The sequence below is a fragment of the Aphelocoma coerulescens genome, chromosome 1A (genome assembly GCF_041296385.1).
Source record: "Aphelocoma coerulescens isolate FSJ_1873_10779 chromosome 1A, UR_Acoe_1.0, whole genome shotgun sequence".
In the NCBI taxonomy this organism is placed as follows: domain Eukaryota; kingdom Metazoa; phylum Chordata; class Aves; order Passeriformes; family Corvidae; genus Aphelocoma; species Aphelocoma coerulescens.
Window position 1 is genome coordinate 79,518,233 of NC_091014.1, and position 18,183 is coordinate 79,536,415.

The 18,183-nt window shown below is 50.0% G+C and overlaps 1 protein-coding gene across 1 annotated transcript in view; it reads right to left on the reverse strand.

Annotated features, from left to right (window-relative positions):
- Positions 1–17,834, reverse strand: part of B4GALNT3 (beta-1,4-N-acetyl-galactosaminyltransferase 3) — a 64,433-nt gene extending 46,599 nt beyond the window's left edge. The window contains exon 1 of the mRNA XM_069003695.1: positions 17,657–17,834. Coding sequence (XP_068859796.1) covers positions 17,657–17,798 — 142 coding nt within the window. The 5' untranslated portion in view covers positions 17,799–17,834. The remainder of the gene's footprint in view (positions 1–17,656) is intronic.
- Between the last annotated feature and the right edge of the window lie 349 nt (positions 17,835–18,183).

Consider the following 18,183-nt stretch of genomic DNA (forward strand, 5'->3'; position numbering starts at 1 on the left):
GGTTTTGCTGGAACTTTTTCTCCTGTCAACAGAGATTTTAAACTTGATTGCTTCATGGTCGCTGTGGCCGAGATGGCCACCAATCTCCACTTCAGCAACAAAACCCTCTCTGTAGACAAGCAGCAGATCAAGGAGGGCATCTTTCTGAGTCCTCTCCCTCAGGACCTGTTCCATAAAGTTGTCATCCAGGTTTTTCAGGAATCTTCTGGTTGCACCCAGGTTGTACCACCTGTGTGATGCTCCCAGTTAATTTCTGGCAAGTTCCCCAGAAGGACAAGGGCAGTTGACTTGGAAGTGTTCCCTTAACTCCTCAAAGAATAATTTGTCAGTGTCACTGTCCTGGCTGGGAGGTCTATAGCAGACTCCCACAATGACATTTGCATTATTTGTTTGCTCCTTGATTCTCACCCAGAGGCTCTCAGCTGTGCCATTGCCAACTGTGAGCTCTGTACATTCTAACCCTTGTATTTCATACAGTGCCACCTCTCCAGGTGAGGAGATGGTATGGGATAGTGGGCAGAATTTGAAATGTAAATGCATGGTTGCAACCCTAGAAAGGAAACTTGCAATGGCCATGTCATGTCTTATTTATTCCAGGATCTGACCTCTTGCATGCATCAACGTTGTTCTCTACTTCAAAGGATGCCAGAAGGTAAAAAGACTGTAACATACTGCAAGCTGTGCAGTCCCAGGGGTTTGGCAGGAAACAGCAAGGCTTTCATGGCCATGAAAACGTTCAGGGGAACACTATGAAACAGCAGTAAGTAGGTGAGGTCAGCAACAAGCAGGTACTTGCACGCAGGGGTGGACAGGTATGTGTGAAGAGGAGTGAACGTGTGGGGAGCACATCCACACGCCCAGAGAGCACAGGGAGGAACGTGAAGCTGGGAGATGAGGTGGGTGGACAGCCTCAGAGATGAAGGGATGGCGCCTTTTGGCAGGAGGAGAGATGTTTTGCAGGGAGGAGCAGAGCGATGTGGGGCTTTGGGTGTGGAAGGAGGGAGGAGGGGAAAACTGGTGCAACAACATAAAGGAATGAACATGTGCTGCAATCACCGACGCACAGGCTGGGGTTATCCAGGTGCTGCCGACTTCCCCTGAGCAGGGTGCTGGTACAGGAGTTGCAGCACACACCTGTGATGTGCCTACAAAGGCACAGTGGTTCCTTGGGACAGTTTTTGTGGAGACAGCAGCACGTAATAGACACGTACTGCTTCCTGAAGGCTCACCTGTGGTGCTTTCACTGCACGAGTGCCACACACAGACAGGATCCCTGGCTACCACCATGCACGTGGGAAGGCAACAAGAGAAACCCTGTGTCAACAAAGGACCAACACTGGAGAGAAAGTGCCTGAAACCACTTGCTCCTCTGGTGGACAGCAAATGCAGAAGACAGCCTGTATCACTCACGATGCTTTAAGACTGATCCAAGACTGATCTCGTGAATCCCAGGCTGTATCTTAACATTAACCATAATGTTAAAACATCAGGGTAGAGTGGGATGAAGCCTCCCACACCCTGGCTCCACCCTGGTCCCACAAAGGAAACCACTGCAGCCTGCAAGGCTTTTATGCAGAACAGTAAAGCTGGCGTTGAAGATGCACCTCTGGTCTATGAAACAATTCAGCAAGCATTGTCAGTGTGCTGTTTAAGAGCAGCAGCACACTGCTTAGCTGCCAAAACCCTCACCTCACCCCCACTTCACACGGTGCCTCCTCTGGCTCAGAGTAGGTAGGGAAGAGCTGTGACTGGGTGTTCATTACAGATCAGCTCCACACAGGCCACCTTGGGTCAGCAAAGTGCATGTAAAACTGCCCTGGCAGTGGAGCTCAGCATCAAATTCCCTGGCCACCTGAAACAACACACAGTGAAGTACAGGTGCTGCGATTCTTCTATGGGAAATAATAGTTCTTAACCTGGAACAGACCGGTTTGATTAGATGTGCTCAGCAAACAGAAGGAACACAGGTGCCTATGGAGCACAGGACACTTAAAAGATGCTATCATGAGGCTACTTGGCACACAATACAAAATTAGGTCAGACCTTTATGTTCTTGGGAAATTCAATTGCTAGTTTCTGAGGTTCTGGACTCTGGGCTGATTTGGTAGTGCTTAGAGCACACAGAGTCCTTCTACATGTAGAAAATGCCTTTAGAACTTGATACACACACCTGCAGGAATAAAATTACAGTTATTTCTTTACAAAGCTACAGATCCAGACACATCTACTTTAAATAATAATAGTAATTTTAAAAATCTGGATTATTTACAAAGAAATGCAAAGAAATGCACACAGGTAACTGTATGGTTTCATTTAAGCCATATAGTGAAATGACAAATCCCAAGCACCCTCAACAGACACAGCTGGTAAAATCTGAAGGCATTAAATAAAAATGATAACTTATGTGCCTCCAGCTGCACAAATGGATCTGCCACATTCATGAGAAAAATCACTAAAGCCTCATGCCTCTGCCTTGTCCTGCCAAGGTGGCCAGGGCTGGACAAGGGTTGTCCTGAGCATTTGCCACAAGCACAGTGGTGGCTCAAAAGCTTTACTCCCCACTAGCACCACCTTCTCTCATTCTCTTTTTTTTTTTTTTTTTTAACTTGTATATGCTTGCTCCGAGAGACTCCCCCCACCAAGCACTGCCTGATTCGAGAACCAGCCCAGTACCAAACTCCTGAGCTGTCCTCCTTCAGGGGCTTCTATCCTCAGCCATACAAGTATGAAGTTCCACTCTCCCAAAAAAGCTTTCCAGTGACTAAAGCCTTAAGCTGCCTTTTCATCATTTTGCTCAGCAATTAGAGAAATACACCCAGATCTAACACTAGGGGATACAGGGGTCCTGTTCAGCCTGCCAATGAAACACCCTGAGGAAAGAGTGGCAGGTCACCCACTTGAACCACTCCAGTTTCAGGGTCTGAGACAAGAATTATAAACAGTCTTGAGACCTGCTGACCCCAAGAAAGGCATCTCTGAATTTTAGCAGCTTAACTTTGAGCAGAGATCTCTGCAGACCTTGTAAATGCCCAGCTCTACAGAGGGGAAGCAGCAAAATATTGCAATGGTGGATTTTAAACAAACAGGGTTCAGAGCCAAATGTAGCACAGGGACATAGGGGCACCCTCCAAGTCACACCCCAGCCCCCCTTCGTTTGCCAAAGTGCTGTCAAGGCACACTGTTCCAGCTCCAGGGAAGCACCAGTCCCTTCCCAATGCCTTCTCCAGGGCAGAGGGGCAGCCTCCACACTGCACATTGCCTAAAGCACTTAATGCCACGTAGCATCTGCCCAGCAACTCGCAAGGGCCCTGGGCAGGGATGCTCACAGCCTGACTGGCACCAACAGAAGAAACCAGAGCAGAGAGAAAGCAGGCTCCTCCTGGATAGCCTCAGACAGCAAAGGCAGGCCATTTCAAATGGCTGGCTGGTTAAAAATTTGTACTTCTGCCAGTAGTCAACATCAGAACAGAGTTCAGCAAGGGGAAGAGAACACGGAAGAATCACTTTCCCCACTTCTCAGTAAATGATGATCACTAAGGGCAAGGAGGTCCCTCTCACTGTTATTGGCGAGTGCAGGAAAAACCCACTTTTCCATCACAGAACAGGACTCATCCAGGAAAAAGCAAGTCCATCCTCACAGACTTGTGAGCTGAAGTGACACAAATGCCTTAAGGCCCCAGCCCCAGCAGTGCCACTGCCCCACAGGATCGCCCCGACCCCAGCGCTCCTGCACTCCCACTGCCAGCACACAGAGCCAGGAGCTGCCAGCAGTGTGGGGTGCCAGCATCAGGAACAAATCCTATAATAGGACTTGCCAGATTTGTGTGAGGGGGAAAGAGCAAGACACAGCCACCTTCTTCCCCAGCCTTCCCCAGTGCTGAAAGAAAGAGGTGCTTTCTTCACCTTGCTGGGTTCCAGGCAAATAAATCCTTTCCAGCAAAAACAGTAGCCCCGAGCAGGTCCCCTTGCAGCTGCAGGAGGCATATTTTCCCATGTATTTTATACTTTGCCTTTTTTCACCCATGCTAAAAATACCTTGATGTCCTTCACACAGACAGTCCTCACTCCACCTCCAGCAGGGAAAGGAAAGGGAAGCCAGAGATCTACTTGACAGTTTTATTTCCATTTCTTCACCAGAATGAAACCACAGAGGAGGGAGGCACCTGTGCCTAGAGCTGAGACAGGAGCCAGGGTGGACCCTGCCCGTACCACATCCCCTCCAGTTCCTGGGGCTCTCTCTCTTCCCTGTCCTTCTAATGCAATGGAGACTGGCAGGGGGCTGGCACACATGGTCTGTACACACCTCCAGGTAGAGAGGCCACTTTGCAAGTTGCTGGTCAAGTGCATAAGACACAGCTAGTGCAGCTATCCCAGCTGCTCCCATTTCTCTGCTATTTGCAGGAAAAGGGGAATTTCACGTCCCTTTCAGCAAGAACAGTCATCAGACTATGAGTGTGCCTTCCTCTTTTTTTCTCTTCTTCCTGGAGTTGGCCCAGCTTTCCCCAGAAGTAGAGCCTGCCAACCATTGCAGATAAAACACAAATCCCAATGCAAAGCTTGTTTACATTTACTCTGACCTTTATTAGGCTGTCAAGAGGTGCTCATTTTGCTCCACCACGCTCATGGTGTCCCTCAGACTGCCTCCTCCACAGCTGACAGGACCAACAATGTGCAAACCCCTCGGTAATTTCCCTGCAGTGATCACACTTTGCCATTGTGCTGCCCTTGCACACACCGTAGACAGCTCTATCCAAAGGCCCCAGAAAAAAGGAATAGGGTTAAAAGCCATCACCTCAGCTGCATCCTTCCACCCATTTCTTGCCCCAGGCTGTGCAGTTCAGGCAAGTGCAACGAATGGGAAAGGTCAGAGGTGAGATCGGTATTCTGGGGGCCCAGACAAGTTCCTGCCCCTGCATTACACACAACAGCAGAGCTGGCTCACAAAAGGCAGGGTGGTAGCAACGCCTGGGGAAGCCAAACCAGCAGGGCTGTTGCAGCAGGGCAGGCTGGGTCCAGCAGAAGAATGAAACAACAGGCTTCCCCCTTGCACTGAACGCATCTGGAACCCAGTGAATGCTTTTCCGTTCATGGACATTAAGTATTTCAAAAGAATAAATAACAATTGTCACTGACACCTTTGACAGAGCCTAACTGAGGCATGGGAGGTTGAAGCAGCTTGTTCTGAAGCCTTGGCTGTTCAGTGGCAGAGACAAGGCTGGCGTATGTCCCCAAATTTGTGCTGTAACCGCCAGGCCATGGCCCCTTCTGGAGGCCACCCTGTAATAGAGAGCAAACAAGCTCTCATTTAGGGTGGGCGGCTGCTGGGGACACTAAAATCTTTAGCAGCTTGTTCTGGCAGGGTGGCAGTGGTGAACAGACACTAATTTTCTTAGGGCAGCCAAACCCACATCTGCCCAGAAAACCTTTCCGTAAGCGAGGAGACGCCTGCAGCTCTGAAGATGTCCGAGAGCAAGAGCTGGCCTCGCCAGCTGTTTATGTGATATTCAAAGGGAGAACTAGAAGGAAACAGAGTTCCGAGAATCAGGATTTCCTACCATGTCCCAAGCCTGTCCTGGCAATACCCTGTTCTCCCAGCTGCTTCAGTATCCTCCCGAGCATCCCAGGGCAAGACATCCCCACCCCTGGCAGGGAACCCTCCCAGAAGGCAGCAGGCACGCAGGGTGCTCTGCATGGAGAGATTTAAGAGCGTTTTCCTCTCTATCCTGCCAGGCTCAGCTGGGTCAGACACAGCACTTGGCAAGAGAAGAGCTCCCTGCTAATTTTAGCCTCCGGCTCTCCACCCAGGCAGCAGCAGCAGCTCAGCCGCTGTGCAAAGCTGGGCAGCACCGAGGCGAGGGCTGCGACCCGACCACACACTGCCAGCTGAAGATAGCAGAGTGGCGGGCAGGGGCTGCCACGCTGACGGGGGCTGGAGCAAATCCCTCCCCATGGCTGAGAGACCGAGCAAGGACAAACTGCAGCTCCCGGGGGGATCTGCTCCCGGACCTAGGCAGTGCTCGCAGGACTCCCGTTCTGCCCACAGGAATAAGCGAGGCTCTAAACCTGCAGTAGGATCCCATGAGTTTGATACGGTTTTGGACAGCTCTGGAGCTGGTGCACCTTGGACTCCAGCGTGCCATGCTGAGCAAGCATCACTTTGCAAACACTGCTCACAAGAGAGCCTGCTCCGGCTTTTTCCCATCGTGGTCCCTTCTCCAGCATGCTGCCTGCTACAGAACTGTGACCCAGGGATGGGATGCCTGCCCCACTGTGCCTGCAACCTGCCGTCCCTGCTGTGGGAGTCGGTGCCTGGGGTGGGGGCTCAGCAGGGCGAATTTTCCCCTGTGTCTGGAGGCAAACTTGCACTGGTTCCAGCAAGCAATGACTGTCCCTCTGTGTAAGAGGAAAGCCCCCAAAAAGCACGGAAAGGCAGAAAGGGAGCCCTGAGGATTATGAAAGGAGCAGAAGTAGCATGAACATCAGCAAAGTAGAGAGTTTCTGGATTAAATGCTACCTGACCATGAACCATAGGACTATGTGCAAACCAAGCATCTTTTATTCAGTTTTCACTGTACCTAGAGAAAAGGGACTTTACATCCTTTGTAAATAAAGAGGGATACATTAAAAATTCCTGACTACACTAGCAAATCCTTTTTCTACACAAAAAACCGGCTAAGTGCTGAGCATTTGTTTGACACCTGGACAAAACAGGTAACCACACTCTGCCAACCAAGAGCAGCATCTGCAGCACTGAGCACAGGGTCCTACACAGGGGAACCAGGTGTCTTGGCAAACACCAACTACAGTAAAAAGCCACCATGCTACTGATTTTGAAGGCACCAAACACCCTCATGACACCAAATACATTCTTAACCCTCCTGGCAGAGCTGCTTACGATCCCTACAAGCTTCTGTAACTTTTATCCCCGCACTTTCCTCCACCTCTTTTAAACGTAAGGCAGTGGTTTATTCTGTGCCCCCTTCTTTCTACATCTCTCTTTTTGATCTCTGTTGATTCCAACCTCTCTGCTCCACTGAAATCCCAAGTATTTGTTTCTAATCTAGCCTTCAGTTCTTTCTACATGACAATTTTTTAGTGGTCATTGGCATTTTCTGATCACTCTGCTCTGACACTTGTCTTACCACGTCCCATTTTTGGCCACTACTTACTTTTGTTAAATAATTTCTGTCATCTGTATTTCCAAATGCATCCTCTTCTGCTGGTTTTACCTTCCACTTTTCTTTCTTCCTCTACATCTGCATGAGCTGCAAAACTTTCTAAAATGCTTCTTTCCCTCCTTGATCTGCCTATGTTGGGTATCTTATAACACAGAGTTATAAGAAAAAGGTGAAAACAAAATTTACAAAGAATAATAATAAAAAAAAAAAAGGAGAAAACTCCCAACTAGTCATGCTCTTTGGGAAGCATGGAGTTTTGGGAAAAAGCACTCAAGAAAGAGTACTGGAAGACCCAGAGTTAATTGGCAAAGCAATTACAATTTGTAAAGCAAAGGAAATCGGCCACATGGCTGGAGCTGATGGAATGCAGACAGCGATCAGACAGTTCAGACAAACTGAAATAATACTAGCCAGACTGAGGCAGGGTACAGCAGGAGTTCAGAGAGGAAGTGCACCTTCCCCTGCCCCACCAGCACACACAAAGGACCCTCTTCCCCACCGCAGCAAGAGGTGCGAGCCAGCGAGACGTGCCTGGAAACACCTTGGAAGACCTGCCAGGAAGGGTGGCATGTTCGGAGGAATCACAAGTGCAGAGCTGCGTTAGCAACACCAGGACTTCTTCAGAGCAGCAGCAGGGATGAAGATGAGGGCTCAGAGAAAGGGGAAAGGAACGTGAAAGCTGGAGGCATTTATTAGCTGCAGACTAGCTGCAGGTGAGCAGCACCACGCCAGCAACAGAGAAACTGCCAATGGATGAAAGGCACTGGCAGAAAAAGCAAATTAAATTCAGGCTCAGTGCTGGCAATCTTAGCTCCACTACTGGAGCAGGTGAGCAACATGAGCAAATAAATACAGACCATAAGCTCCAGCCAGTAATTCCAGGGAAAAGGAAAACACCCATTACCAAGGTTGAATTCTGTCAAACCCTGGTCCCGCAAAGCGTGTTCAATTCCCTGAAGAAAAAGTAACCAAAACAGCAGAGACAGAATTAGAATACATCTTTTCAAGGATAAATAAGCTCCCAACACAGCACAACACGGAGCAGTACAACTGTCCTTCAACCCATGTACCTTACAAAGCTCTTCCTGACTAAGGAAGCAGCTGAAAAAGAGCAGGATCAGGAATGGCCCTAGGAATTGGTGACAGACACAGAGCAGCCCAGGCACAAGTGCAGAAAGAGGCGATGAAGCAAGCCCTGCCATGCTCCTCCTCCCACGAACCTGACTGCTTAGTCCCTGAATATTTAAACACCTGTATAAAGGGGGTTTTGCCCCTGCCTGAGAGGGGAGAGAAGAATGATGGTCCAAACCACTTCTGGGGCTTGAGGTGCTTGCAGCTGGTGCTCCAGCGAGCACATGGAGACAAACCAAGCATCAACTTGGCAAAACCTTTTTAGACAAACCACCATTCAGGCTGTGTTTAGCACCGAAAATCTTTCTAGAACCTGTATGACTTTAGATCCTTTCAGATATTTACATTGCTACCACGTGGCTGATGACATCTCCCCTCTTCCTCTGTGTCCCTATCTGCTTTCCCACAAAAAAGCGGACAACCACTTGCCTTGCTGCTGTGGGACACCTCACTGCCCTAAATATCCTTGGAAACAGAAGGCTTTGAAGCTCAGGGAGTTGTGGGCCAGCAGCCATAGTCCCTGTATTTATGGGGCCCAGAACAGAGGGCAGTGAGGTGGCTCACAACATGAGGCACTGCATATGGCCAAGGATGGCTGTTCGGGAAGCTGGGACACCTGTGGCATGAAAGGTGGTCTAGCGTGGGAGGAGGAAGAGGCTGAGGGGGCTAAGGGCCCCTTTCCTGGGAATCACACCATTCTGCTGCCTCCTGGGCACAGAGGCTGCTCTCCACCTCCCCCCAGGTGCTTTAGGCTCCAGCCTCCTTCCCAGCCCATGCCTGGGATTCCCTGGATGAGATGGTCCCTACCATATTCTGGGTATTCTGGAGAACAGGGAGGGGGAATGTGGTCCTTGGTGGCTCCCCACCGATCCAGTTCCCTGCAAGTTCCCAGCTCTTCACACTCAGCAGCGGTGCCCCCAGGCACCCCGAGGAAGGGGAAGGGGGATAGGCCCCAGCCTCCCTCTGGCCACTGTGCTGGCACAACAGAGGAGTCTGACACGGAGGGAGGTCCACGGGCCCCGTGTTTCCTTCCTCTTCAAGGTTCACCCTTGCTCTACTCTAGATTTAAAAACAAACCTTCTCACTGCCTTTATTTTGTTGTCGTTATTCCCCTAAGAAGAAAAAGAAGCAACATACGATCTGGGGAAGAACTTAAAATGCCTTTGTTCTCAACACCTTGGCTTGGATGTTATTTTGAATTTCCAAGTAGATGCAGCTAACTACTCTCTCCCTTGGTGTGAGAGTACAGACTATGGGGCATAATCACTGTTCACAGAATTTACCCTGATACAAGCACACACTGATGTTTTCAAGACACAGGAGAAGTCTCATTTTGCAATTGCTATTTACTTCTTATGTAAGGCAAACAATTATTACCAAGGTACACCTCTGGAAATTATAGTTCAGTCATGTTTGATGGGAAAACTTGGTTTTGGCAGATTGTTTGTTTTGCATTTTTGATGGAAAATAAACAAAACACTCCCAGCTGGCCTGCTTACAACAAAGCATGGACTGTGGCAGCTAATGCAGAGTGAGCTGCTGCTGTAGCAGGTAATGGAGGCTATTAGTATCGGGTGGTCTGGACAGGATATTCTCAGCCCATTATAAATTTTGTTCTGCAGCTCAGATGGGGTTAATAGCACCCAGACACAACTACTGCAATTTTACAGACAATTGCATTACGGAATACAAATGAAACTAATTTAGGAAGGGAAGTATTTACGAGAAGGGCTGCAGATATCTCAGCTAGGCTCAAACGAGCGGCAGCACTGAGGAAGCTGTCGGAGGTGCCAACTCCAAATACATGGGCCAAGCCCACACTAATGACATGGAAATAAGTAAGTGGCCTCTTCAAGAAAGGTAGGAGCAGATTTATTTAGAATGGCAGGAAAAAATACACATATTGCAAATGCAGATTATCCTCACTCCAAGAGAGCTCTACTAGGCAATTTGCAGCCATCACAGGTGATGACATAGATCAAATATTTTTACTGGTAAATGGAATACAACAGCATGTGACAATGAACTACTGTTTAGTGAGCGTGGATTTAAACATTTCAGTGAAACAGGCTGCCACGTAAGGCTACTAGCTCCTAATGCTCACAGTTCAGAGGGCATGAGGAAAAAAAAGTCAAAAAAGATAACACATGCCTGCTATAGTCAAGTCTCTGATCTGTACTCAGTGTTTTTACATTGCTGACTAGCATTGGCTGTCAATTTCCAACTGGTAAAAAAGAAAACAACCCAAGAATATTTGAACTGTCAGAAATTAACAACAAGGTCACTGAGATGGAAACGAGCGAGAAAGGAAAGCCCCATGGATGATGCAAAGGCCTAGGATATTCCAGTTGTATCTCTGATGGAAAACAGCGACATGGAAAAGGACAAACAGCCCCAGATGGGACAATTTTGCCATGTAAGGGCATAAGACCTGCAATGCAAAGTAATTCGTGACAGTTTAATCCCCTTGTTTTAGAAGTTGAGAAAAAAAACCACATTGACCTCTTTTCCCCTCAAAAAACCCCCAAAACAAATCAAATGGGAAATAGTCACAGGATGCTGAAATAACTAAGCCTTAGGAAATTACAAAATCAGAATGAGTGATGGGACACTGATGCTTCAAGGGGACTCAAGTCCACCCAACAAGCTTTGTATTGTCTGAAATGATTCAAGATCTTAAAGACTGACTACTCAAATATTATTATTCTGTGTAGTTGGCTTAAATTATTTATTATGGTAACATGAATTATTTTTCTGTGATGTCTTAGGAGAACTTAATGGCAGCATCAGACCATCTAAGCATCTCAAAGCATCAGGAACTCTCTCCAGATCAGGAACATCAAGGACTTTGCACTTTGGCATGGGACAGTCTTCTCAGGAAAACAGAAATACAGAGCAGCTCTGGTCAAGGTCCCAGTGTACTTCAGCTTGGCTCATGAGACACACAGACTGTGAATTTCCAACATCATGAAAAGAGTGAGTATCCAAGGACCAGGTTCATAACTGTTTCCACCCAAAGCACGTGGATCTTTCTGAAATCTCATACCACATGTAAATAAGCCAGCTTATTTCCTTTTCTGGAAAGTCCTTCTCAGCTATTACTGCAAGCCTAAAAACAGCAATGGAATTGGGAAGTGACTGTAAGAGGGAACATCAGTGCAGCACAAGAACAAATAGGAAAGGGAAACTCAACAAAATATATAACCCCATAAATTCCTGAGGCCAGCACTGTAAGCACTGGAGAAAGAACCCCATCATTACTCCATTCCCAACTGCCACAACCTACAAGGCAGTCTCTGTCCTCAGGAGAGCATCCTGCTTTTTCCCATCCTGCAGATGCCAGTAATTTCAAACCACCAGATGAAAGATGATGTCCATCTTCTCTCACATCTGCCTGAATTTCCAGGTGAGAGAAGGCAGAGCCTTTCTGTCACTGTAGCACACAGAAACACATCTCCAGAAGACAGAATCATTCCTCTGCCAACCCCGTGGTGTGGGGGAGATGCACAGGAGGGCACCTCTCTGAGACCCAAGTTATCCTAACCCCGTCCAACTCAAGACAGGAAGGTGTGTACATGAATACATGCTGCTTTGGCACACCACTACATAAATCTGTCAGTTAACACAAGTACATGAAGAGATGAGACAGGAGTTTGTAAATAAAGGTAATATGTAATCTTGGCGAATTATTTGGGGATCTGCTGAGGCCAGACAAACTGCAGGCCAAGTTCCACAGAAACAAGCACCCAGCTGACTTCAAGTGGTGAAAAAGCACCAGGTTCGCAACCTACCTGCAGCACTGCCCCAGCAGCAGTGCAGGGGTTCACTGGCCCAGGACAAGCACATCATAGGCAGCCTGAGGCCTGGGCTTCCCCCCCGGTGTGTCACTGAACCTCACAAACCAAGCTACAAGGGGATGTAGTACATTAGATCCCCTCTAACCCTGGATTCTCCCCTGGAGCCTGTGAGAGCAGTCTGTGCTGTGAATGTGGGGCTGGGGATGTTGGCTCCCTTTGCACACGCCAGTGTGGCAGGATGCCACAGCATTTCTGGTCACCCTCCAGGGATGCTGCACTGACCCCCTGGAAGTGCCCCTGTCCCACCTGCAGGGCCCATCCCTCACCCCACAGTGTGCTTTGGGAACGGTGCTGCCTGGCAGAGATCCCTGTGAGCAAAGGTCTCCCAAGTGCCCTTGCACGTACAGAAATGCCACACGCAAGCTTCATGGCACAGACGCTCCCTTCAGTCAGGACGGGGTGCAGTGGGGGGATGCCTGGGTTAACTCTTGCTCTGGCTTAGCAGCTTGCACAGAGAGGAAACACAAACTCCAGACACCACTGGAGAGCCACCCGGCCCCGCTTCTCTCCACGAGCACTGCGTAACGCCGGGTGCAACGAGCCCTGCGAAGGAGCGATAGCGAGCGGGCCCGGGCAGGCAGCCCTGCGCTGAGGGACGGCACGGGCCTGCACGGGCCTGCACGGGCCTGCACGGGCGGCCCGCGGCGCGAGTGAACCTGCCGCTGTGGCTGTGCTCCTGAGGGGTCCCTGCGCCCAGGCGAGAGGAGGAAGCTGATCCATGACATTAAATGCCCAACTTCACCCTTCTGGCAGATGCTCCTCTCACACAAACACACGCTGCTCGCTCACATCAGTACTCAGGCAACCTGCACGTGCCTGAAGACTAGAGCTCAGCATGCTGCAGGCACGAGAAGCCAGTGTTCTGGGAAAGCAAAGGGGCACTGAAGATGTACATTAGGGGGGAGCTAATGTAGGAAGTAATGTAGATGTACATTAGGGGGGAGCCTTGCCATAAGGACTTCTCTATTTGCACATTTCCAGGGTTTCTTCTGAACCCCTTCTATTTCCCACTTCAGAGAGTGGCAGTGCGCACTCCTCGGTTAGAAAAGCAGCAGTCTGAAAATCTAAGTGAGACACAAACCATGAACACAATCCAAAATAGGAAGATAACACACTCCCAGTGTTATTTACTCACAACAGTAAAATGTGGAGGAAGAGGGGTAGGTTGAAGCAGTCGGGAAAGGCAAGTTAGAAAAGGGGCTTCCAACTTCTTGCTCCTACCAGCTGCACCTCCCAGGATTCTACTCTAATCCTGAGCACCCTCCTTGTGCCTGGCTCAGTGCGACATACACACCTGCAATAAAAGAAATCAGTGCAGATGATTTGTAGACTCCTGAAATACCATGGTCTTTGCAGCAGAAAAAACAGATTCTGCACCGCAATGGCTGGGAATGACCTCACCTCCAAGCTGCTTCAGGGATGGGGCTTTGTTTCTACTATGTTGACACAAGATTTTAGAGCAAAGGGGGATCGTTGCATATCCTGCCTACAAACACAGCCCACTGATATCAGCCTTGCTCCCTCAGGCACACCCTTCTGCACAGGTGGGCAAGATAAGGCACTGCTGGGCACAGAAGAGAAAAACAGAGGTAGCAGGAGGAGTTGTCACACCCACTACCTTTTCCATCCAAACAGCACTGCAGCAGCTCTGGGAAGTAGCAGTATTTGGGATGAGGATTTTCCCTGAGGAAAGACCTCTCCCTGCCCTTGTCCCTTCCATCCCTGATGCCAAGCGAACTGCATTACAGCATTAAAGGCACGATGCAGGACTTGCTCTCCAGGCCTCTGTGTTTTCTCCCTCCCCAACACCTCATTCACCCTTGAAATAATAAAGTCTCCCCATCTCCAGCAGGAGCAAAGTGTGCTGTGTAGCAGCTCATAAAGATGAGAAAAACATTCCTACTGGAGAGCCCACTCCAGAGAGGTTAGTGCCTGTCAGCAGCAGGAGTAAACAGACTGTCTCCAGCTCCTCGGGTTTCCTGGCAGGGAGGCAGTGTCCTGCCTGCTACGGCTTGTTCTGGATGACAACAGGCCACAATTTGTGTGAGGTAAGTGTGCCCATCTTCAGCTCACATCAGCCTGCTTGTTTCTCTTCATTCAGCTGTAAACATGTTTAAGATTCCTAAAAACACCTACAGGGCAGCAAGCCAGCCAAACATGCTCAATTAAAAAAAAAAATAAAAATAAATAAAAAGGAAGAAAAAGGCAAACCCCACAACAACAGAAACACCCTCCTACCCACGAGCACATGGTCCTGCCAACAAGGCTCCCTAGGAAGAATATGTAGGAATACCACCCTAAGACACTCACATCACAAGAAAATCAAAAAAGGGTTTTTTCCTTTACCTGCCCAACTACTCATTCCAGCATCACCTTCAAAGGAAAGCCATCACTCACAAGAGCCCATACTATCCTCTCTGCCTGTCCAGCCCATCCCAACCTCCCTGACAGCTAGAAATGGGCCCAAGTCAACTTCGGCACAGGAAAATCCCAACCCATTGTGTATACCAGGCACGAGTTCTGCACCTCAGACTGATCCCTCAGCCTTTGACTTTAACATTACAGCAAAGTGAACCTCATGCCAGAGGCTCTCCCAGCACATGGTGATGAAGCATCATGAGTGCCAATGGATACTGATGATTACAGGATATTCTCCTAGACTCCTTATTCACTGTATCCAAACTATTTTATATGCCTGACTTCATTGCACAGCAGAGCTGCACTTATCTCAAGAGAGGACAGTCAGGGCCCCAATTTTTAAGCATCACTTACTCAAATACCCACCCCCTGGGCATCTGACATCTGCTTTCTCCACCACACACTGGTCTGGGGGATAAGAGGAGGAGAGGAACATAAAGCTGGGAGAATCCACCATGCCTGAAGACTTGTTCTTAGGCACTAACTTGAGAGCAGGGATGGTGTGGGGGCATTGGAGGGGTTTGTGCTCCATCTCATGCATGGCTGAGAGGAAAAGAAGTATTTTCTCTGAGTCCTTACAGCTTTTCAAGAGGAAGAATCACTTATCTGGAAAGACAAAAACTTATCTGGCTTTCCATACACAGGCTGCTCTACAGTGCCTTTTAGGGAGGCAAAGAGAAACTCCATTACAGACACAGGAGATGGAAACACTGATCTCCTGTAGATCTTCCAAACCCAGCAGCTTTTCATCTTTCTGGCCCCAATGGAGGAGCCTTTTAGCCTTTTGCCTAGAAAAATTGCCCAAGAGAGAGCTTTTGTATTTTATCATTAATAACTGGGGAAGCTGTTGCATCTGCTAAGTTGAGGTGGCAGCTCTTGGTTGGTCCCAGGTGTGACTTACAGTAGGGTTCCCAACCGGGACATGCAACAGAAAAAAATGCAGAAACAAGGGGAAAAGTATTAATTGCTTGGAGAGCTACTCCCTCCTACATCAGCTTCCTGGGATCCTGGGAAGAGTCACCACATGGAGTCACAAGCACAGCCGTCCCTGTCCCCAGAGAAGAAAATATTACTTAGTTTTAACAACCAAAAGAAAACAAGTGCTATTTGTCTTCTGCTCAGATTTCTGATTTCTCTTAAAACAAAACAGGCTTTTAGAGGTAGTAGGGCAAGAGGAAGGGTGGAGAAGGTCACAGATTAACCTTCCTCCTGTTAGCAGGTTCCAGGATTCTGGCTACAAAGCCAAGAAAACATGACACCAAGTGCCCAGTGTGACCACAGCCCTCTGTGATGCTGAGCCGTGAGGAACTGCCTGCCAGAGGATTTTACCCTCCTACCCTTTCCAGCAGCATTTAAATACCTTCTGTTTGCAACAAACAGCAACGTCTCTGGTGGATTTGGGAGAACCTGGAATTTTATATAATTGAACTTTAATATAATCCAATTATTTTGCTCATGTTCTGTTTTGGTTGGTAGTAACTGTCGTAATCTCACTGTTTCCAGTTCCAGTCTTAAAACAGAATTACTTTTACAACAGAGACGTAAAAATAACCCTGTCTTAAAGCAAAGAGGAAGAACCCAATTCATTAAGAAAGTTATTTTTTCCTGCACATCTCTGCTGTCCCCACTCTCTCGGCCCACTTCTCCCACCCCTCCTTCTCCCTTTCCATTGCTGGCAGTGAAAGGACCACCAGCTGTACAACTCCAAACACCTGACTCAGCCTCTCTCTCCTCATAACCACTATTTTAAATACTTCTGAGGCGTTTTTCTCCCTTGCTTCTACACAAGCCCTCTGCCCACCTCTACAAATCCTCTCTAAGCATTTTTGGTGGGGTTTTGCCAAAGTGATGTACAGTAAAAGGCACGGTGAGATTGCATGAAAGATGTAATGCAAAGTGGACTCATAGAACAACTCATCTTCTCATTCCACCAGGCATAAAAAGAAGATTATTACTAGAGGATAGAAATCAGATCTGTTACACTGCTGGAACAATAAATATGTGTTTTTAGCCGTAACATCACGTATTATACAGAACAAATGTACAAGTTGAAGTCCCGTAATGGACTTTGCAGAAGTAGACATTCATAGTGCTCCTTTGCACAGCCACAGTCCCAAGCTTTAAGACTGAAACCAAGCCTGACTCGAGGGAGTGAAAATTAGGTTTATAACACGTAATGAAAGGACCAATACGCTGGAAAGTATCAATAGTTAAGCACTCACATGTAATTGAAAACATACTTTCAAATTAGATTAGCACCAAGTACTGATATTATTAAAAAACAGCAGCAACATCCCAGCCTTTTACAAAACCACGAGCTATTCAAAACCTTTCTGTAACTCAAAAAAGAGAAGCGTAAAAAGCCACAGGACGTTGATAGAATGTTCCTCTACTTCAGAAAGAAAAGCGCAGCTCAACGCACTTCGCCCGAGCCCTGCCGTGCTCCCGAAAGTTCGCACAAAGCGAGCCCGTTAGCAGGCGGGCGGTGCGCCTCTCCCGGGTATGCATTCCCTCCTGCTCTGCATACACTTCTCCTCGCATCAAAGCCGCATTCAAAGCATCTCTGCTGCCTTCCAGGTTCGCACCAGGGCACCAAGAACGAGAGATCTCAAAGCCGTGGCTCCGGGCTCTGCAGTTCCAGCACGGTCAGACTTGGGTGGTCTCCCGACAGAGAGGGGGTGAGAGCCGGCAGGCCAAAGGCAGGGAAGTGAACCCCCAGCGCCCCTCTCCTGCCGGGGGCCAAAGCCCCGCTCCGACCCCAGTGGCTGCGCTCACCCCGCGTCCCCCGCCGCCCTGGAACGAGGGCAGCGCACGGGCTCCCGGGGAGCGCGGGGCTGCCGGGGAGCGCGGGGCTCCCGGGGAACGCGGGGCTGCCGGGGAGCGCGGGGCTCCCGGGGAACGCGGGGCTCCCGGGGATCACGGGGCTGCCGGGGATCACGGGGCTCCCGGGGAACGCGGGGCTGCCGGGGAGCGCGGGGCTCCCGGGGAACGCGGGGCTCCCGGGCTGCGAAGGACGGGACCCCCCCGCTGCCTTCCCTCCCTCCCTCCCTCCCCGCGCCCGGGGTCACTCACTGCGCTCCGGGGTGGCCCCGCCGCCGGCCGCCGCCACCAGCTCCAGGTAGGCGGCCCAGAGCCCCAGGGCCAGCGCGCCCAGGGCCAGCAGCAGCCGCAGCTGCCTCCGGCGCCGCAGCCGCGCCAGCAGCCGGCCCCGCATGGCGCCGCTCAGGGCGCCGGGCCCCCGCCGCCCCGGGACATGCTCCCGCCGCCCCGGGACGCGCTCCCGCCGCCAGCCCCGCCGCTCTCACCCCTCCTTTGCGGGGCGGGCCCAGGTGCGGGCGGCGCCCGCCCCCGCGGGCAGCTCCGGCCCCGCTCTGCCGCCGCCCCCCGCACCTGCCTCCGCCCCGCCGAGCGCCCGGCAGCGGGGACATCCCCGGGGACAGCGCTGCTGGAGGGCTCCGCTCCTGCCCAGGCCACAGAAAGCCGCCTCAGTGGCGGAGGAGGCTCCAAACCCCCTCAGAGCCCCTCTCCGTGCCAGCAGGAGCGTCGGTGGATCCCTCCGGTGAGGGCACGGGAGACGATAACTCCTCTGTCGGGAGGGG